Consider the following 20,837-nt stretch of genomic DNA (forward strand, 5'->3'; position numbering starts at 1 on the left):
ATTATGTTTATGACAAGTTATTTCCATTTAAAAACGTGGTCAGTGTAGTGAGCACACAATTTAATATTTGATGCTCATTTTAATGTGACCAATCTCCCCCATTGTTTTTTAAACCTGGAAATCCACATTAAGGGTAAAAACACAAACTTGATTCGAACACATTTTTCAGGCCTTGTCAGTATTAGGTTCGACCAGCCTTTGCCTTCAGAACTGCTTTAATCTCCATGGTACAGATTCAACAGAGAAACATTCATCTGAGATTTTGCTGCAGATCCATGATCTCTGTTTCCTGTTTCACTATTTCCCAGAGGTGCCCTGTTATATGGTGACTGTGGAAGCCGCAAACACACCTTCATGATCAGGAAACCAGTCTGAGATGACATGAGCTTTGTGACATGGTGCGTTATCCTGCTGGAAACAGCCATCATTAGATCGATAATCTGCAGTCACAAAGGGATGGACACAGTCAGCACCAATATGTAATTAAGCTGTGGAATTCAATGGGTACTCAGCTGGCAATACAGGGTGCAAAACAACCAACACCTTTACATCATCCCCCACCAGCCTAGACCGCTGAAACAAGTTAGGATGGATCCATACTTTTATGTTGTTCATGCCAAATTCTGACCCTACAATCTGAATGCAGCAGAAATCAAGACTCATCATACGAGGCAACCTTTCTCCAGAATTCTGTTGACTAATTTTGGCACCAGTGTGAATTGTAGCTTCAATTTCCTTCTTTTTAGCTGAAAGGAGTGGCATCCAGTATATTCTACTGCTGCTGTAGCCCATCTGCGCCAAGGTTCAGTTCAAGTTTATTGTCATATTCAGAAAACATTGTAGCAACATTTACCCTTAATGAAATTCTTAGACTTAGACTGTTACCCAACTTTACATGAACATATAGAAAGTGTTAAAAAATGTTAAGAAGAATTTAAAATTAAGGGATTTAAGGTTCGATCTGCTGGGTAAATGCACTTCTGTATCTCATAAATTACTGTCAACAAGGCATTTTCAGCCAAAGAAATGCAGCTCACAAAATATCTTTTCTTTTTAAGACCATTCTTTGGAAACCACATAGATGGTTGTGTGAGGAAAATCCCAGCAGATCAGCAAATATTAAATACAAATCTGTCTGGCCCCAGCAACCACGCCACATTCAAGGTAATTTAAATCACCTTTTTTCCACATTGTGATGCTCAATTTGACCTTTCCCATGTATGCATTGATTTGCTGCCACGTGATTGGTTGATTAGATATTTGCATTAACAAGCAGTTGTACAGGTGTACCTAATGAAGATTCTGGTAAGTGCTGAATGAAAATATCTTTGTTAAAGACAAACTGCACCATGAAGGAGACAATTAAACCAAGTCAGCATTTGTACAGGCATTCAGTTTAGTTTAATCTGAAGAGAGTTCAAAGATAAGATATTAAAAAGAAAAAAGGAAGAAATTAAAAACAGAAGCAATGTTGACTTATAAAACGCCCAAGCAGAAAAGGCAGGAACATTCCCAAATGAGCAGTGTCCAAAATATCACAATATAATATGTACAACACAAAAAGAAGACAAATACATAGACAATTACTCTTAGCAAGGTGGAAAACAGTATTTACATAACAATAAATAACCAATAAATAAAATGACATTGAAACACATTAGCTGAAAGATGAAATAAGCCAGGAGTTGTTCATATATATCAGGCTGATCATTTATGCTCCATATACTACAGACAGTGGTAATGCATACATAGTTCTAATAGATGCACACCAAGTCTTTTTATGTAGAAATCATTATCTTTTATCTTTTCTAATCCAAATCTTGTTTCTGATAAATTTACATTCAAGCCTGCTCCAGGCATGAATTCAATCTGAAAAGTTGACTGAATACGTAAAGGAGTTTTTCTCAAAGAAAACAGCGCTGAAGGCAGGTTTAGTTAACGTGATGTTTTGTTTCTTTAAAAAAAGGTAGCAGCTGTAAGCTAGCTCTGAATTCTCTACAAGTACAAAAGGGAAGCCAGAATGCCACCATGTCGTCAGCACATTACATCTTCACCAGGGTCTAAGACGAACGACAACTTCTGAGAGGACAGAATATAAAAAGACAAGTAAACATCAGCAAAGACACAACGCAGCCAGCTTCGCTGACGGGGGTGGGGTGGTGGTGGGGGAACACTGAGATAGTCATCAGATTCATCATTTATCTGAATAACATTTATTACATTTCATCACATTACATACAGGTAAGGATATGCAAAATTGGTTATGGTTGTAAATAGAAATAATAATTTGTCACCCCCATGTGAGCTGAAGCTAATCTTTTCATCTTAAAAGCAGCAGTGGAACAGCATCATCCAATCAGGGTTGACAATTCATTTACTCCTATTTCTATGTACCCCTATGTATCTCTGCATATGGATTTCTTCTTCTCCTTTACATATACATACATATATATATATATATACATATATATATGTATATATATGTATACATATGTATACTTGTGCGTTAATGGATGACAGCTCAAAAGTGAGCATTTATATCCCATAAATAAATTAGTGTAAATAAGACAGTTTCATCTGCACAACTAAGTGGCTACCTGTAGGAGTGTCAGTTTGCAGCACACAGGTGCTGTAAACTCAAAGTCTCACCTGTGCAACGTCAACAACGTGTAAATAATATGAGGACAAAACTGACACGATAGTGTACGTTATCGTCAGCTTTGTATCTGTACAGGTAAGCAACAAAAAATAAGAATACACTCAAATATAAATAGACATTTCTGTTATCATGTGTATTCCTGTCTCAGTATAGCAGTTTCTAATTGCTTTTTACCAGCTCAGATGCATTAAATGCAACTTTCTCACTTTTCAGGCTTCGATTTTAACTAGCTAAAAGTCACTCATGGAAGCAGGTCTACTCAGCGCCACAATAAAGAGAAGGAATACAAAGCTCTGTCTGACACCAGAAACTGTTGTATTTGGTGTTGTGATAATGGTCATCCGGTGTATGACCAGCGATCACCTTTTAGTAACAGAATGGTCCTCTCTTAACAAAAAATGCCTGCCTCGTATTTTATATACAACTCAGATCATGGCTTAAATAAACTCATCCCACCTGATCATCCACTTATCTAAATCTTCCTCAAAGTAAGTCTTTCATGTTTTAGCACGATCAGCCTAGAAACCAAGCAAGGCCCTACCTCACCTGAACCTCTTTGACTCACCCTCCTTTAATCTCTTTTAGCTCGTCCTTTCCTCTTTCTCCTCCCAGAGTTCTCCTGGGGTTTCTCCTCTTTGCTCCCCATCAGCATTGCTCCGTTGGCAGCTTTGCTGAGGCCGTTGAGGGTGCCATTAGAAACAGCCTTGCCGGCTTTAGAGGAAGAGGACACGTCGCGACGTGCGGGTTGCTGGCGGCGGTAGGTTTGATAGTAGAAGTTGCCAAACAGGACGATGAAGGTGATGGCGTAGCAGATGAGGGAGTAGTGCATCCAGTGGGGGAAATCGCAGTTGACATAGAGAGACAAGGCCGTGTGACCGATGGTGACATGGAACTGAACCTGAGCCCCAAAGAGAGAATAAGAGTTATGCTTTTGCACCATATTGTGTTTTCACTTTTCTTTCATAGCAAGAAGAATGATTTTCAGTCAAATGATCCCTACAATCAATATATTTAATTTCAAAATCAGCCACCCTGGAAATCAACCTACCATCTGGATAATTGTCAGATACTTCTTCCACCACAGGTACTTTTGGATCTTAGGTCCACAGGAGGCAAGACCGTAATACAGGTACATCAGGACATGGATCATCGCATTCATATGTGCACCAAAGAATGCTGCAGTAGAAGAAACAATAAGTTTTTAATTTTGTTCTGCTTACTATAGTTAAAAAAAAATCTTAAACTGAGTTGCTTTGAACTCCTGCTGTCTGTATCCAATAAAAAGACAATAGTTGAGGGGGTGGGAGATACAAACAAGTGTAGGTCCAGGGGCCCCATGAATCCAGATTAAACTATCCAAGCTACATATGACGATACTATGCTTGTGGGTTTCAGTGAAATTTGTCATCTAGCTTCCTCATCAGTGTTCAGACTCAGTTTACTCTCAGTCACAATCATCTACTTGCAAATATACATATAGCTGCACCTGCGTTTACTAATTAGCAAGTGATAGTGTGTTATCATGCTAAATACATACTGTGAACATGATAAACATTGTACCCAATAGTAAACTTCAGCGATTAAATGCTATTACTCTCAACATGTTGCCTTGTTGGCATTAGCACTTAGCTCAAAGTGCTCCTCTGCCTGTGGTATACCTTTACAGAGTTGCTAGCATGGCTGTTAATATGCAGATGCATATTATAAAAAAAATAAGCTCAACAAACAACAATAATGAATACATTTACCAGTAGTGAATAAAAGGTTTATAGACAAGTAGCTCCACATGTTTGGTTTAGCTTCCTGAAGCACCCACCAAGGGATTTGTGTCTCTTCCCAGCCCTCACCCAGTATAAACCACAAAACTACAGAGCCGGTGAAGGCTTTATCAACAGCAATGCTGATAAATTCAGCATATAGCTGATGTCTGCTGTGTTGTGAGCTACTCACACTGTCCTCCTGCCACCCACTTGATGCCAATCCACCAGAGCGTGAACATGGAGCAATGATGGTAGACGTGAAGGAAGGTGACCTGGTTAAATTTTTTCCTCAAGATGAAAAACACAGTGTCCAGATACTCAATGCCCTTGGAGATGAAATACCACCACAGAGCTCCTGCCACCTGACTCCCACAGAAATAAAGAAGGAGAAGAAAAAGACTGTTAACATATGAACATATATGATCAAGAGCTACATGTGCGTGAACTCTGATTTTGGAAATCTTAACCTCGACCCGAGACTGACTCACTTGTGGTTTCTGTTTCAAACTACGTCATGGAGCAACAGGAAGGAAGGTGAAACTGAACACCATTCAACTCCGGCTTGTACTTTTTTCTGATAACAGGCCCATGCTCTAAATGTATGGACGCCGCTCATGTTTCTAAAAGCTCTCTGAGTGACGTGTCCCTGGCAGGCTGACTGTAATTTTCTGAACCATGGGTACAGTGGAGAATTATTAACAGGTAGGGATCTGGTTCCAAGGAAACTAATTATTGTAGCCACAAAAGTCTTAAGATAGTAAGTTACATAAACAGCTGAAGTCCCACTACTATATTCAGAGTTTATCTATGCAAGTGTGTGTGTGTGTGCACGCTCTGAACACTCACCCTGACTTCATTGGGATCATCTGAATAATCCACCGATTGACAAATGTAACTGTATCTGGCTGCTCGCGTTGCCATAAACAGCTGAAAAAACAAGAGTGTCCATTGAGTCACTGCTATCAAGCATACAGTGATAATGGCAGAGAAAAGAAGAGATGGAGTGCAGACAAGAGCATGAGTACACTGTAATTAGGTTAGTCTAAACCCAGAGGACAAAACGGCTGCTGTAACGTATCAACTCGGGAGCACAGTTAACGCTGGAATAAGAGGATATCAGATTTAATTCACTGACTGCAGTTATTGGACGCGTGCAAGTAACAATCAAAACAATGTGACAATCTACCTCTTTAAAGATGAAGAAGTTGAGGAAGACCATGCTGAAGTTGTAGACAATAAGGGTTTTGCGGAGCTGGAAGGGCTCTCTGTTCTTCATGTATTTGGGCCCAAGCCAGAGAAAGAGGAGGTAGGAGGTGCTGATGGCGAGCGTGGGTAGGGGGTTGTCCATCAGGGGCCATTTCTCCACACGCTTGTCTGACAGAAACATGTTTTCATAGAGTTACATAAATATTCGTAATATTTGCATTGCACTGATGCAGCGTGGGTTCAGTATATTTTGAGAGGAGTGCTCGTGCTGAGTAGTAGTGCAGATAACAGATAATATCCTGCAGGTGGATGCCCAGTGGTCAGTTTGATGGTGATACTTTGAGAGAGCATCCAAGTATATCCTGGGTTGATAAAGGGTACAGGGCCTGTTACTGGGTGTAGCAACATAAATACATACTGCGGTATATTGCAGTACATATATAGCTACTATATGTCCTAAAGTATTGAGTAATTTGTTAACAAATTGCCAGTGATGCACTATTCTTATACTAACTCCCTCTATAATGACTCACAGCAGCAAGAACCCTGCAGAGTGATACATAATATCTAAGGCTGGACACACGGGCAAGTGAATGTGCATTTACTCACTGATAAATACAACTTCTCTGATCTTAAAATATCTCACACAGATGCTCTCAGGCATGCCGGATGTTTTGAAGGTATTACCTGCAATAGTGAGGGTCCATTTGTAGAACTCTATGGTGTCGTTGATTAAATGTGTGATGATCTCCATGGCTGGGGTAGTTAACCTGAAATAAAACAGACAACCATTTAATAAACAGAGCTAAATTCACTGAGGTTGAGTGGTGTCATTATGTAGAAGAGCAATAACAGGGAAAAGACATCTTAATAATGGCAATAATTTTATTTTAACACCACTCCTCAGAAAAGTAATCAAATAAATAGATCAATAGGCCAACGGGAGGTCAGTTATATGATAGGAGTTTGGTGCTCCATGAGGCCTTGGTAGTTGGGCAATAGGGTTCATTGCGCACAAAAGCTGGGAACACAGGCTGGTAGAGCGCATGTGTCAGCAGATTTTTGGTTTGAACACGACCAACAGCCAACCTGGTGACTCTTCGAACGAGAAGATGCCTTACATACTTTTACAATGAAATGCCTCATCTCCTGTAAAGAGAGCCAGGATGAAATACTCTGACTGTGGATTGCACATTCATACGCAGGGTGTGATTTAACGCTCCTAAAAAGGTGCACCACCCCCCACCTCCCTCTCCTCCCCTTTCTCTCTCCGGCGGATCAAGCGATGCTGCAGCATCTGCCATATTCCTGCACGCGCTCTACACAAAAACCGATCAGAGAATAAGACAATAATTGCAATTTATATGGAAGTTAAGATTCGTATTTAATACGCATATCTCTAAAAGCTTTTATTGCGATAAAAGCTTTATTGCATGCGTTTTAAAAAGCCCACTCTGTGTCACGGGTTTGCTTTCTGCGGCATGCAATCCCGGCCTTCAACCACGGGCTGCACGAGCAGTCTTATTGTCAGCCTGATCTCTCAAAAACTCACAGCTGATTGTATCTATGCGCCATTAAAACAACGCTTTCCACAAAACACATGATCTGACACTCAACGTCTGCATGCATCGCACAGTAAGCCACAATAGCGACATTTGTCTCGCCTTCACCTCCGCGCGGATGAGGATGCTCGTTTCCTTACCGTGTCGGTGCTTTAAAAGAAAATCCCACTATTTTTACATTCAGTGCAAGGTCACGCGATGCGCGTTAATCCGACCTCCAATCTCCTGATAGACTTTTATGTGACCTGATGAATTGTTCCGTTATTTGGAGTGAAACAGACGGGCCGCTGAATGAACGGCAATGGCACGAAATTCTCGTTAAGGGACCATACTAGCCTCCACTGCGCGTCTGCTTCTATGAATACCAACAACACGAGCGTAAATCCAAACAGTTATTATGTTGTACTTCCGGTTATATTTCAAAAATAATAAGATTTTGTTCCCAACTGATTGCACCCCACCCCAATGATCTTATATTATTATAATAATATTATATGATAATAATAATAATAATAATAATAATAATAATAATAATAATAATAATAATAATAATAGTTTCGTCTTGATGCATTCTCAATCATCCAGGTAAGTAAATCTCCAAAAGTTGATTGCGTTCATCTCGACGTAGCGTATTATTATTATTATTGTCATTATTATTATTATTATTAATAATAATAATAATCATTAAATAATATTATTATTATTGTCTATATGGTTTGGTTTGTTGTTTTTCTATTTTTCTTTTCTTTTCTTTTCTCCTTTTTAATAGCGCACTTTGGGTTTTTATTGGAAAGGACTTACCCTTTATTTCCGGTTAGGTTTACGATCTCCTTCGTGCAACTTGACTCAACCCCGCTCCTTTGCTGCCACTTGTCGGTGGATGAGGGAAGGATGCTTTGCACATGCGCACAAATTGAGACGGATGCAGCAACAAGCGCTTCACCAGCTTTAGTCAAGTCAGCCGGACACAAGCAGAGTCAGACAGGAAGAGCGGTACCCTTCGCAGAAATCTCATTGGAATACACTCATTGAAAGTGTTGCATCATAGTGCATTAAAGAGTTGTATAAACGCCATTAATGATACAAATTAAGAGATATGATTGCAGTTTAGGGCGCTGTTCATTACGAGTACATTCATATAGAAAAATTCTGACACTAATAAAAAGATTAATGCTAATTAACGTTTATGAACTGTATATCTCCATGAGATCGTCCACATACTCTACGTGATGTCGGTAAAACCAGTGTCGTCGACTGATCAGGACACTCGAGCGAGGATTTTATTCTGAAATGTGCGACCTGACTCCTGTATCTCACTATGTGACTTGACGCTACTTGCCTCCGCAGTTGCACCGGCTTCTTTTGTGTCCTAGCGGGACGATTTACTTGAATTCATCCATTACAGGCCATCTGCCTGTCGTCGCCGTGACGCGGGGATCGCAGGGTGTTTTGCGCAGTTTTTACGCGAAGCTGATATGCGGAGAAAAGCTGGGATGTGTTCCCTGGACTCACTGCATTGATGTTCGTGAGCTTCTGTCATCACAGGCCTCATTCTCCCATTACTGGAGCTAGTTCCTCATTATAATGGTGCGGTGAAAAGGGCGTTTTGTTCCGCGATAAGGTCAACAGACTGACATATAAAATGAAAATTTGGAGCACGGAGCATGTTTTCAGGTTGGTCAGCACACTGAGCCGGTGTTGTGCCAAAAAGTGATTGTCTGCCAAAAACTGATTTCCAGTGTTTCTGTGTATTTTTTATGTGTAATATCTTTACGTATGTTCGTAAATAGACTTCGGTGAACAGGGGATACAAAGGGGTTATATATAGAATTAAAAAATTATCTGTTTTTTAAGTATCTTTACAACTTGTACTTACATTATAACCAATCCGGTCCTTTATCCCCACTTAAAATATTTTTACAGAACTATTGTAATATTTGCTGCCATTTCTGCTGTCCTGTTGGGCAACTTACTCTTACAAAATACATTTTTAATGTTAATGAGATTTTTTTTACTGCATAAATAAAGGTTATATAAAAGTCGCTGCCAAAAACTGATTGTGGCTTGTATCTTGCTACACGAATGTTGTTTGTGGCTCAAGATGACTTTATGTCATCCATAAGGGATGCATTTGACATATGTTTAACATATTATAGCCCAACAAGTTGCTTATAGCACTTTAAATATGAGCAATCGCTTTTTGGCAAATACCGGAAATCAGTTTTTGGCAGACAATCACTTTTTGGCACAACACCGGCATGTCCTTGTCTTTAACTTAATGTAACCCGGTGCTTTAAACGGTGAAGCTCATGGCTCCATATCTCCAGTCAGTCTGCTCTATGTTAAGTCATGATGGTAAGTCTTTATATGGGCTTGACACCAGGAGGCGTGCCACTGATGATGTTTCAAGGATGATCACTAACCACACCTGTCCAAGCCAGAGTGTGTCTTTCAGAAACCAACAATGGAAGATTTTTGATGGCTGCTGTTGTAACCACATTTAAACGTTATCTTGTCCTGGTCTGTGTGCAGTTACCCTTGGGAGACGGTGATCAAGGCTGCTATGAGGAAGTACCCCAATCCCATGAACCCTAATGTGATCGGGGTGGACGTGTTGGACCGCAGTCTGGACACAGAGGGCCGGCTTCACAGCCACAGACTCCTCAGCACAGAGTGGGGCCTACCGGCTATCGTCAGAGCGGTCAGTCATCAGCAGATACAGATATATGAAATGGTTCTCAATGTCTTGCAGGGGTTCCGTGTTTCAAAGGAATGACAGCACAACAATTCATTCACCTGAAGTGACTACAAACACTTCAGGTGAATGAAGTGTTTGTAGTAATTAGGCTGTTGCCAGTACAGGTTTGATTGCTGGTGTGATTTAGTGTGTCTGTGCTGTATATTTCTGTCTGTAGATACTGGGAACCAACCAGACACAGACCTATGTGAAGGAACATTCCATAGTTGATCCAGACGAGAAAAAGATGGAGTTGTGCTCAACAAATGTAAGTTAATATGGAGGCTTGCAGCTTGATAAATGCTTTTAAACAAAGTGTGGCACAGACTTTGTCACCATCTACCCTTTTATTTTCCAGATCACTCTAACTAACCTCATATCTGTGGATGAGAGGCTTCTTTATAGACCACACCCAGAAAATCCTGAGGTGTAAGTAGTCTAACTTTTATTTTATTTGCATGTGTTTAGAATGAATACCATCAGTCCATTTTTAAAGGGCTAAGAGATAGGAGCCAGAATCAACGTGACACTATTTTTTTGCAGAAACAAGATGTTACGGTAATGTTTTTCTGTTTAACGATGTCTCTGCCATCGCCTGTGCTCTCTCTGCTCAGGACTGTCCTGACCCAGGAAGCCATCATTACAGTGAAGGGAGTCAGTCTGGGCAGCTACCTGGAAGCCATGATGGCCAGGAGTATGTCAGCTAATGCCAGGAAGGTAACACATAATATGTTTCTCTTTTTATTTGTCTTTTGCACCCTGATTTGATGATGAATGCAGATTCAAATAATACAGTCTTTGCATGTCTTCTAAGTGGGCCTCTGCTTTCTCTGCTAGTTTCTTTACCACTCTGGCAGAAGCACAGTCAGTGGTTTACAACCCCACCAGGATGTTCACTGGCCAGTCTCTGGGCCTTGGTCTTGTTTTTAACCTTTCTTTCTCTCTGTGAATCTGTAGGGTTGGGATGCTATTGAGTGGATTATTCAGAACTCTGAAAGAGAAAATGTTCCTCTCTGTGACATTTACTAACGCTGGTAACTCTTCTTTTTGCCTTTCTTCGCAACTTTCTTCTTCATTCATACCTCTGAAAATCCCCAAAGTTGTAAGTGCACAGAAGCCATAAAATTCTTAGAGCTTCTTTGTTTGAATTTACAGATGTTGAAGTGTACAGTGGCAACTATTTTCCCTGGCTACACCTCATAAACAACTGGCGATCCTCAGCATTTCCAGCATTTCTCTGGCCGGTGGTGGTCTGAGAGGTTTTTTTCTGGATTTCTGTCTGAAACAGCACTGGAAGAACAAACAAAAAGTAACATTTTTGCCAAAGCTGAATGATTATTAAAAAGTATTAGAGTAGATTTTAAGAGATAAGGGGCCAACTGTGGTAGGCATAACTCATTGCTCACTGACTACTCATTAACTCATTAGCTGTTTAAAGAAGTGTTAGCAAAACAGAGAGCTGCATCAGCTTCACTGAAGGACCACCTGAAAACACTGTTTGAAATATTATATTACAGATGACTTTCACACCATGCCATATTATTTTTAAAACTACGGAGGAAGGATGCAAAAGGTGACGACGTGGTACAATGTTACTAGTATGCAACCAACTTCATGATTTTATTTGAACTAATGTAGATTTTGTGTAGTGTCACACAACAGAGACTATAGTAGGAGTTTAAATTGGAAAGTTTTTATTGGTGCTTATTACTTGTTACAACGGGGCACAGACTGTAGATCATGTCCGCATGATAGTAGTAAAAAAAACCTGCAAGAATGTGGGAGTGGGAAGAAAAATATTTCGACAATATCAGTTCTTTGACTTACTATCACAAAAACAAGATGGGAATGTATCATTAACATCGCCTTCTTTCTGTACTCTCAAAGCATCAATACACCGGCTTCTTTTTGATGTAGCATGGGCAGCAGGTTTGCAAGCAGGTTACTGAGGAAGAGGAGGATCGTGCAGGTTATACAAACGCACACAGGCTAAACCATTTATAATGGCCTTAAGATGATGCCGGTGTATTGTTGCTTTGAGGGCAGTGCAATGCCTTTGCCAGTCACACCTGTCATGCTTCCACATGCTGAACTACTCCATAACCTGTATACCCTGAGGAGCAGGGCAGTACTGTATGTGCAATTCTGCATTGGGAGAAGCACAGCGTGCTAAATCAGCTTTCTGAGTAAAATTTTAAAAAATTACATATTTGTATAAATATTATTTATTTAACAATGTGTGATAAAACGTAAATTATTTCATGTGTGTGTGGGTGTGTGTTCATTTCATGGGGGGAAAACGTTACTTTTTCTTTTTCTTTTATTTGTAACTTGAAACAGTTGTCTTTCTGCAATGATTAAAAAAGTGCTTGAAAAATTGCTGAAGTCATTTAGATTTTCACTTCAGAGCCACAGTGTCAGTTTATAGCATGAATCTCTCTATACAAGGCTGACACTGCCTGAATGCTTTGGTTTGTGTCAATAACACTCACATTTGAAAAGAAGCATAAATCTGAGGCAAACCTCTCAGTAACTGTTGCACCATGACCACAGTGAACATACCAAGAGTTTTTTAAACTGCAGTGTAGTTCATCATTTGTCCAATTGGGGGCACACAGATACCTATGGTGCGGCCTCTGTTCACCTCCAGCAAGAAACCTAGAAAATGTTTAAAAATTGTCCTCATGTAAGCTCATTGTATACGCCGTTCAATAAATAAAGGAAACTTCTTTTTTTTTTTTAATTAACGGCGCACTTAATGATCACGGTATTACACAAAGTCAGTTAAACTTAAGGCATATCAGTCTATCGAGTTTTGTGAATTCATTATGCTTGCTTTGGTAAACATGAAAGTTACGAGGTTCACCGATTAGGGGAAAAATTACAAGACAACCCCCCTAAGAGGGAATGGTTTTACAGGTGGTGCCCACAGAACCATTGCTCTCTCCTTTTCCCTGCTGCCTGATTTCTCTCTAACCCTGCTTTTTGCTTGCATCCTTATCACTACTGGTAACATGAGACAGTACCTGCAGCCCATTCAGGCTGCACAAGTAGACCAGGTCCTCCAAAAATGGCACATCAATGTATGCTGTTGCAGGAATGTTTACTGTCTCAAAAGTGTTGCAGAGATCCCACGAGAGGGGCCATTACACAGGAAGAGAGGGAGGTAACCCAGCAGCACCAGTATCTGCTCCTTTGTGCAAGAGAATGGGGTGCCAGTGTTGGGCCTGGCAATTCTGGTGTTACTAAGAGAATGCACACTAAGCTGCATGGTACTGGTCTGAGAACTTCAGTCCCACTAAATGATGTCAGGACATCATGCCAAGTCTGTTACTTCCCATTTTGGTCAGAAACATGCAGACAAGTAGCCAGCTGGAGGTCATTTTGTAGGACTCTAGCAGCACTCATGCTTGCACAAAATAAGTCCTGCCTAGCTCTCCTCAGATCTTCACACACTGGAAACCGTTCTCAGACACACACTAAATTTTCTTGCAACAGCGCACACACACACCCTGGAGGAGCTGGACTACCTGTCTAACCTCCAGCTACCAGGAGTGATGGGGAAACTAGCAAGAAGCTTCCTTATTTTGCAGTTGTTTCCACTCCAGAGCACTTGTCACTTTCATTTGCACCAAGGAAAGTGAACTGGTGTACAATGGATTCTGCTTCCTTACTGGACAGATTGATTCCTTGAAGTTTAACTGTGTGTTATACCATGATGATCAAGTGCTCTATTCATCCCCCCCCCCATAGAAAGGTGTAGCGACTACTCAGAAATGACACCAGCTTTAAGGGCTTTTTTGCCCCCCTTTTATTAATTGAACAGAACATAAAGAGAATGCATTGCATAGCATGTACATCATTCTTCACTGTCTGATCAGTGAAAAAATAAAATAAAATAAAAAATAAAAAAGTGAGTCTGGGTCAGACTGCACTTTTCCTTCAAACCCAAGTGCACAAGCTGAGCCGCTTGCCAAAAATCTCATTAAGTAAACACAATCAGCTCGATGTCATGCGGGATATCTCAAACAGTTAACTTTGGTGTGAGAGCCTCAGAGCTTAACCCTTCTGTAAATGAGACACTTGATGTTTAAAATGATAAAAAATAAAATAAAATAAAATAAACAGCATTAGGATCTGAAAGCATTGCAAACAAGGCACAAGCTGTACCTATACGGCTTCAAGTTTCATGATAAAGGCACACACCACTGTTACACTGACTTTGATAACAATCTTTGGTAATACTGCACTCACGTGCTGCGGCTGTATCGCCTGCAACAGGAAAAAAGAAAAAAATCAAATCCTTATAAAAGTGAAAAAGAAATCAAAATAGAAAAGACTGACAGTGAGTCAACGTGTCAAACCCAGTCTAAACGGTTATTTACAACTCATGCTTACATTCATTTTCTCTTAGGTACCGCTGCAACCTAACATTTACTTTTCTTCATCCCAGTTCCAAACATGAATATTAGTACAGACTCCATCTAAACACCAAGCACACTGCACCTCCCCATACGAGCAATAACAAATACAACTTTAAAGAAATCGCTCTTCTTCCTTTGAAGAACAATTACTGGAAACCACTGAAATACAAGATTAAAAGAAAAAACAAAATCCAAAAAAAAGGTGCTCAAATCTAAAGTTCAAAAGGTGCTTTTACTTTGCAAGTGTAATTTCAGAAAACACATTAAACTAAGATTGAACTCCAGCAGTTAAGTATTCCCTTCATTTCCTTCGCATGTAGCCCGATTTCCTCGACATCACTACTGCTCTTCGTCACGTCCACTAGCTTTCCACAGTTAACCCACTCTGATGGGTTCTCAGTGCTCGCTCAAAAGAAACCTGATTGCATAACTGTCCCGCTGCCTCAGCACTCTCCAGTCTCTTCTAAAATACATCCAAGAATCATGATATTAAAGAAAACAATATGTACAGCAGTATGTACAGTCCGATCATCGGGATTCGGGGCGTCTGTGAGTGGGAGGGATCAGAATTTGAAAAGATTGATAAAGTCTTGAGGGGAGAGGGACATGGTGCAGCTTTCTGGGTTGTTGGCTGTGCAGGGGTGGTTTATATCCTGAAAGAAAAAAAGAAACATTGCATGAATTTATAATGCCTTTTTCCCCCCTCTGCTTTAAAAACAAGAACATTTTAGTTTCACATCTACACTGATCAAGTGCAAAATGAAAGAGAATGAAGCAGAGTACCTTCCAGAAAAGGATGTGGCAGTGTGTGCAGAAGTGCAGGGTGTCGCTGTATTGCTCTCTGTGAGGATAGCAGCGGCTCAGCTTAAAGTAAATTTTTTTCCACTCCAGGTGACCTTTATCTGACACCATCAGCCGCTTCCGGATCTAAAATATAAGACAGGCTTTTAAAAAATGTTACTCAAAAAAATAAAAAAAATAAATAAATACTTCAGGCTTTTATTTTATTCATATAATACTAGTCACACTCAGAGTGAGATTTTTAGAAACCTTAATGGATAGTTTTGTCATAAGGGCGTCTATCCTGTAAAGCTTCTCTGTAACCCACTTTAGCCTATAGGTGAGAATCCCTCACTCACTTATCAAATGCATGCCTTTTGAGCATGGTGCTGGGTTACTGCCTCCCATTTTCCAGGCTAGCTTTATCACAGATGCCATAAAGGCCATCTGAACATTCCACGTACGCAAGTGTTTGCATTCCCTTAAATTTCTACATGCCTGTCTGTCTGTGAAGTGGTACTGGCAGAGTTTCTTCCACAACAGCCGGTCCTCTGTGAGGGTCCCCAGCTCTGGACACACTTGGCCCAGGCTGACCAGGTCTCTGCCGTCAGAAAGACTGTGCATGATGTTCAGCTGCAGACTGGCAGGCAGGTCAGTCAGAGTCATACCTGTATTTGTTGGCTTAAAAAAAAAAAAAAGAAAAAAAAAAGGAAGAGATGAGAGAAAAGAAGAAAATCTATGATGTAATAAAGATTTGCACTTCAGAGCCCCTCTGGAGTTCTGCATTGTAGGCAGATGCTTACCCTATTGATCTGGATGTTGTCCAGCTGTTGCTGCCACTGCAGGATGTTCTCCATTCGGTGTACCCAGATGTTGATGTTCCCCACCAGCACAGACTTGCCCATGTCCTGAACGAGCCCACACAGCGAGACATATAGGGTCTGCAGCAGCTCTTTGATGGGGCGGACGTTCTGCTGGTCATCGAGGACTGTGGAGAGTTGGTCAACAGCCAAGATTAATGACCACAATGATACAATGAAGTTTCAAGCCAAGTAGACAGCGACTCCGCAAAATAAAATAATTTAAATAAAATAAAAAAATAAAAAAAATCTCTATTAAACTAAATATTTGGTTGTGATGGAACGGCCCCGCAGAACTTCAAATATTTGGCAAAACAGTTTCATAACGCTACCTAAACAACCTGAATCTCTGTTTAGCAGAAGGAACATTTAGTTTACACTGTGACTTGCACTCGGGTCTGGTGACTGTCAGTGTTTTTCAGCGTGCCACTAAAGCACTGAACTCCATCCCCAGCCTTCTTCAGACATCACAAAGGTTCATTTCATCATATATCGAAAGCTTCAGCTTTGCTATACCTGCATTATTTGTGTTTACACTTTTGAGAAAGTAAGACGAGAAGAGTCCACTACGCTGTATATACGAGCTTAGCAAAAACTAAGTAGACTGAGGGGCAAATATTTAAGAACAGCACAGGGAAACAAAACGACATGAAAAGAAAATCATCTGAAACACAAAAAGACTGAAATGAAGAGGCAGGGCATCAGAGCTCACCTTTCTGTACCACTCTTTCCAGAATGTTCATGTAGTTCTTCTGCGCCACTCCACTGAGTGAGGGGAGCTGGGACTTGGCAATAAGCTCCAGGAGCTGGAGGAATGGGGAGGTGGGGGGGGAAAAAAAGAAACAACATAAATTTCATCCTGTCTGCAAGTGAGACGCTCTGTTCCACTGCAGTGTTTCTTAAAGATTGTTAGGCTGCATTCTTACAAAGCACTTGGTTCTAACAATAATTGCTGCCTAGAACAACTTTGGAGACGTTCCATGTGGTCATTTCTCTCAAGTGAAGCTGTGGACGTCTAACAGCATTCTAGGGCTTTTATTAGGGGAAGAAGCTACTCGGAAAGGTGTTGGATAAGAGCGCAGGCTGTCAACAAGGTCAGCCACCCCATGCCGGCACAAACAAGCTTTTAATCGTTTGAGTCCTGGTTTTCCTGTCATGTGAATTAGCCGAATCATTTGACAGAGTGTGCGTGACTGTGTAAGCGCGCGTGTGTGTGTATGTATGTCTGTTGCCGTTGGCTAGCGGACAAACAGCGGGTTCCAACAGGGTGGCATGTCTGGCATGCAGCAGATGCTGTGACATCATGGAGAAACTGGCTCATTTTGACCACGTCATGACCTTTGTTTGTATATCAGCGTACTGGTAAACTGCGGGGTACTTTCTGGGGTACTAGGATACTGAAAAATAAGAACCAGCCAACCAGCCATCTTAATAATGCATCATTTTTAACCAAATGACCTTTTTTGAGCCTTTTCATCCTCATGCTCCCTGTCAGCTTTGCCATTTTTAAGCTTCTTCACTCCTTCCTCACTGTCTTCCCCCCCCTCCCCCTCTTCCCAGCGCCATTCCTAAAACTTAATCCCGTGCCCTTCTTTTAGCAGCTCATCAAGTGCTCCTCTCTTTGTAGAGCAGCCGGGCAGAACAATGTGCGTTTCCGTATCTACTTTTAGCTCCTGCAGTTCACTAAACTGCGCTTTATACTTTGGCGTGCGGCTCACACTTTTTCCACAAACACACCGACAGAATTAGACACGCCGCCACCTTTTGTTATTATGTGCCATCTCTGCATTGATGCTCATTTTAAAGTTACACATGGCTCGCCCTTGAAATAACCTACGTTCACTGGCTGTGAGATGAAAAAAAAGAAAGAAAAAAAACAAAAACAAATGGAGGACCACTTGCCTTGTCATGGAAGAATCTGATCTGTGTAACTGAGACAGAGTTAAATGAACCCGCAAATGCCATCAGACACAACCAGTGAAGAGCAGTGACCTAGGACACTGTGTCCAGACCAGGCGCTAGTGTTTCACAGCCATATTGTTCTTTGGGCTTACCACACTACACTGCACTCGTTAACTGGAACCTGAACTAAAAGGTCAATCCCAAACTCCAACAGAGATGTTAACAAATAGGAGTTAGCCAAATATCTGCAGTAAATCTAACACTTATCTGGACTACCAGATTATTTTGTATTCCGATAAGATTAGAGCCCAATCTCCATTTATGGGTTTGACACTGTATAAAATACGATCCCCTGAAACCTCACTGTTCTGCCAAGAGAAAGTTTTCTTGTGTCCTCCTGAAGAAGGCTACAACTCATTTAAATGCTTCTTTAGATAAGAACGACACACAGATACTCAACATAGAGAGGGAAAAAGAAAGACAGAAATGTGACACTGGACCACTGGATGAGTGAGGAGAACACATAAGGAGGGTGTTTAACCTGACAGAGGTATCTGTGTTTGTGTTTGCAGAGGGGTCCGAATCATCTGACTACCACCGGGTTTGGTTTCGTAAAGCAACTGTCAGGTGGTCGCACCTCACTGCACAGCTGTCACCCTCCTCTTGCATACACACTCCCCCACCTTCGCCTCACATGTGAGCACATGTGGGAGAGCTGGTGTTCAGTTCAGTGAGGAAGAAGCTCCAAATTCGACTAGATGATGGCAAGCGAGCATCACTTTTTTGTTCGTCTTTGTCAGGAATACCCACCAAGCTGAATCTGTTCAAACTCTGTGCATGTGTGGATGACTTTCATTAAAGAGTTTCCCGTGCATGGCCTTCCAGGTTTTCTGTTCATATCCCACAATGCTACTGACACTAATATCTCCCAATTGGTCATTGAAGCTCACTACATGATCCATCTGTTCCTCGCTTAATCCTATGGGATACCAACATGCTTTGGCAATCATATTCCAAAACAAAAAGAGCCACACTGTGTCCCTACTTCAAACACACACTCCCTGGGTCCCTATCATCAGCACTGAGAGACTCTTGTCTGCAGAGCAATGATAAGAAGCTGGCAGAGGCCTACACACCCTCTTAACCTTAAGCCTTTCTGTGCCACTGACAAACAGATCTCCCATTAACAACCACAGAGAAAGACAAACAGAAAGAGACAGCACAAACTAAGAAGAAAGGAAAGAAACGAGAACTCACTCTGACAACGTAATTAAATCTCCTCGTGTCCTTGATGGCGCTGCAGAAATCTAAGCGGTTGAAGGCCTCTCCCAGTGTACAATATCCGTGGCGCTGGGAGAATTTAATTATCAGGGTATTAGATTGCAATCCTCAGCAGGAGTATAGTTTTCTCAGCATGTTTACATTAGCAATGACGATATGAAAAGTTGATGTGAAGCGGAATGAGTCGGTTTGTTACCTCCTTGGTGCTTCCTTTATGAACATAAATCCATTTTTCCCTGTGGAAATCTGTGAGAAAGCAAAGTGTTTATGTTAGTGGCCTGCCCTCATTAAGCGGCTTATAAGCACTGTGACAAATGTACTCAGCACAACTAAGTTTTCAGAGCTGCCTTTGGAAAGGGAGTTTATGAAATGCAGGAGAATGACTAAACATCAGTGTCATTAGGAGGTGCTCCACCAATGCCTTCCCTTCCAGCTTTCTCCTGCTTGTATTACCTACTCCAACTTAAGTTTGATGCATTGCTATGTGATTTATGACTCCCACGCTTTAAAACGGGCTAAATATTTTGCTTCCTTTTTTTGTTTTTAATAAGGACTCACATGGGACTTTTGTGTTGTTGTTCATTAAGTCTTTTTTCCTCTTCTTGGCAGCCATGTCATAGCTGAAAGAAAGCAGCAGGTTCTCCTTGTTAAAACTCTCCTCCTCCTCGGCCTCTTTGCAGAAGCTGCAAAAACACAAGGACACATTTATTTATTAATTTATTTTGAACTGCAATCCACTTTAACCTTTTCCTTCTACACAACGAGCAACTCCAGCATCAAACCCAAAGAAAAAAGTGTAACTTGGGCCGTGTTGAAATGACTGTAGCTCATCTGGAAAGTTTACAGATCTTTGTTAATCCACTCACTTGTTTAGGGAGGTTATTAATAGCTCGGTGATTAGCCTAGGAAAGTAACATAGCAACCAGAAACACACAAAGACACTGAGGTGAGTGAGAAGGAAACGACACCGAGGTGGAGGCCTATAGTTGTTTTTGGTTTGGTGTGTGTGTGTCAGCCTGCTTCTGTTCATAATGCTGTTTGGACTTTTGAAGAAAGTCCCTCCTCCCTCCATCTCTCTCTAACCAAACAAAAGTGATGGCGCATTTCAATTTCCAAAGCTCCTCAGAGACAGCGCCATTTCTTAGCTCTCGGTTAATGACCAACCTCTGCACGGAGACATTGTTGTTTTTGTCGTCGGTTGTTGTCTTTTTCCATCCCTCTTCGGTTTTCACCCAGCTCTGACCCGGCGACCTCCAGTCCTGTCCGAGAAAAGGCATCCTCACTCGATGACGCTAACTTAAACAAAGTCAATAAATGTGTGAGAAATCTTTGGAAAGCCCTCTGATTTAGCTTATTATGTAACCACCCCCGCTTCTAAGTGCTTTGTTTTGCCCCCTGTGTTTCTAGCCTACTGTTGACATTGCGCAGCTCTTCTTTATATCCTCCAAGTGAGAACCCGGAAGCACGCGAGCTCCGCCCACTTTGGAAACTTCCCCGCAACACGTGGCTTTGTTTATCAACTCCAGCGTTGCACAACCTCTCGGAGAAGCGAGCGGAGGAATCAACACTCCTCATGTCATGGAAAATAATGACAGGGGACACCAACAAATATTTTAACACATTGGAGGAAGGCGTTTTTTAATGTATACAGACTATTATGTAACTT

General features: G+C 41.2%; 3 protein-coding genes across 3 annotated transcripts; 1 reads left to right on the top strand and 2 right to left on the bottom strand.

The window, feature by feature from the left end:
- Positions 1–1,359: 1,359 nt before the first annotated feature.
- On the bottom strand, positions 1,360–7,550 carry elovl4a (ELOVL fatty acid elongase 4a). Its single transcript, XM_086310740.1, has 7 exons — positions 7,328–7,550; positions 6,313–6,395; positions 5,606–5,793; positions 5,266–5,346; positions 4,610–4,781; positions 3,708–3,835; positions 1,360–3,557 (listed from the first exon to the last, which is right to left on the bottom strand). The coding sequence occupies exons 2-7, from the start codon at positions 6,377–6,379 to the stop codon at positions 3,231–3,233; spliced, it is 963 nt and encodes a 320-aa protein (XP_086166866.1). The 5' UTR covers positions 6,380–6,395; positions 7,328–7,550; the 3' UTR covers positions 1,360–3,230.
- A 1,267-nt stretch (positions 7,551–8,817) lies between these two features.
- Positions 8,818–12,626, top strand: prelid3a (PRELI domain containing 3A). Its single transcript, XM_086310741.1, has 7 exons — positions 8,818–8,861; positions 9,720–9,888; positions 10,103–10,192; positions 10,283–10,353; positions 10,539–10,641; positions 10,882–10,958; positions 11,080–12,626. The coding sequence occupies exons 1-6, from the start codon at positions 8,830–8,832 to the stop codon at positions 10,951–10,953; spliced, it is 537 nt and encodes a 178-aa protein (XP_086166867.1). The 5' UTR covers positions 8,818–8,829; the 3' UTR covers positions 10,954–10,958; positions 11,080–12,626.
- Positions 12,627–13,701: 1,075 nt separating this feature from the next.
- fbxo32 (F-box protein 32) lies at positions 13,702–20,560 on the bottom strand. The gene is made up of 9 exons (XM_086310742.1): positions 20,336–20,560; positions 19,730–19,854; positions 19,368–19,417; positions 19,148–19,240; positions 16,701–16,794; positions 15,932–16,116; positions 15,627–15,809; positions 15,132–15,275; positions 13,702–15,001 (listed from the first exon to the last, which is right to left on the bottom strand). The coding sequence occupies exons 1-9, from the start codon at positions 20,446–20,448 to the stop codon at positions 14,912–14,914; spliced, it is 1,077 nt and encodes a 358-aa protein (XP_086166868.1). The 5' UTR covers positions 20,449–20,560; the 3' UTR covers positions 13,702–14,911.
- Between the last annotated feature and the right edge of the window lie 277 nt (positions 20,561–20,837).

Source organism: Aulonocara sp. 'chitande type north' Nkhata Bay, linkage group LG11 (genome assembly GCF_057382095.1).
Source record: "Aulonocara sp. 'chitande type north' Nkhata Bay isolate Kocher_YH1m ecotype deep benthic linkage group LG11, A_spYH_male_GT1.1, whole genome shotgun sequence".
In the NCBI taxonomy this organism is placed as follows: domain Eukaryota; kingdom Metazoa; phylum Chordata; class Actinopteri; order Cichliformes; family Cichlidae; genus Aulonocara; species Aulonocara sp. 'chitande type north' Nkhata Bay.

What these genes read in the sequence shown, in the direction of transcription:
- prelid3a (XM_086310741.1), top strand. Translation starts at nt 8,830, where the DNA reads ATGAAAATTTGGAGCACGGAGCATGTTTTCAG. An exon ending in CACCCAGAAAATCCTGAGGT is followed by an intron (nt 10,354 to 10,538) that starts GTAAGTAGTCTA and finishes CTCTCTGCTCAG; the next exon opens with GACTGTCCTGACCCAGGAAG. An exon ending in TGTCAGCTAATGCCAGGAAG is followed by an intron (nt 10,642 to 10,881) that starts GTAACACATAAT and finishes GTGAATCTGTAG; the next exon opens with GGTTGGGATGCTATTGAGTG.
- elovl4a (XM_086310740.1), bottom strand. Translation starts at nt 6,379, where the DNA reads ATGGAGATCATCACACATTTAATCAACGACACCATAGAGTTCTACAAA. An exon ending in ATGGACCCTCACTATTGCAG is followed by an intron (nt 5,794 to 6,312) that starts GTAATACCTTCA and finishes TGTTTCTGTCAG; the next exon opens with ACAAGCGTGTGGAGAAATGG. An exon ending in GTGGGTGGCAGGAGGACAGT is followed by an intron (nt 3,836 to 4,609) that starts GTGAGTAGCTCA and finishes CTTCTACTGCAG; the next exon opens with CATTCTTTGGTGCACATATG.
- fbxo32 (XM_086310742.1), bottom strand. Translation starts at nt 20,448, where the DNA reads ATGCCTTTTCTCGGACAGGACTGGAGGTCGCCGGGTCAGAGCTGGGTG. An exon ending in GATTTAATTACGTTGTCAGA is followed by an intron (nt 16,795 to 19,147) that starts GTGAGTTCTCGT and finishes CCATTCCTCCAG; the next exon opens with CTCCTGGAGCTTATTGCCAA. An exon ending in ACAACATCCAGATCAATAGG is followed by an intron (nt 15,810 to 15,931) that starts GTAAGCATCTGC and finishes TTTTTTTTTAAG; the next exon opens with CCAACAAATACAGGTATGAC.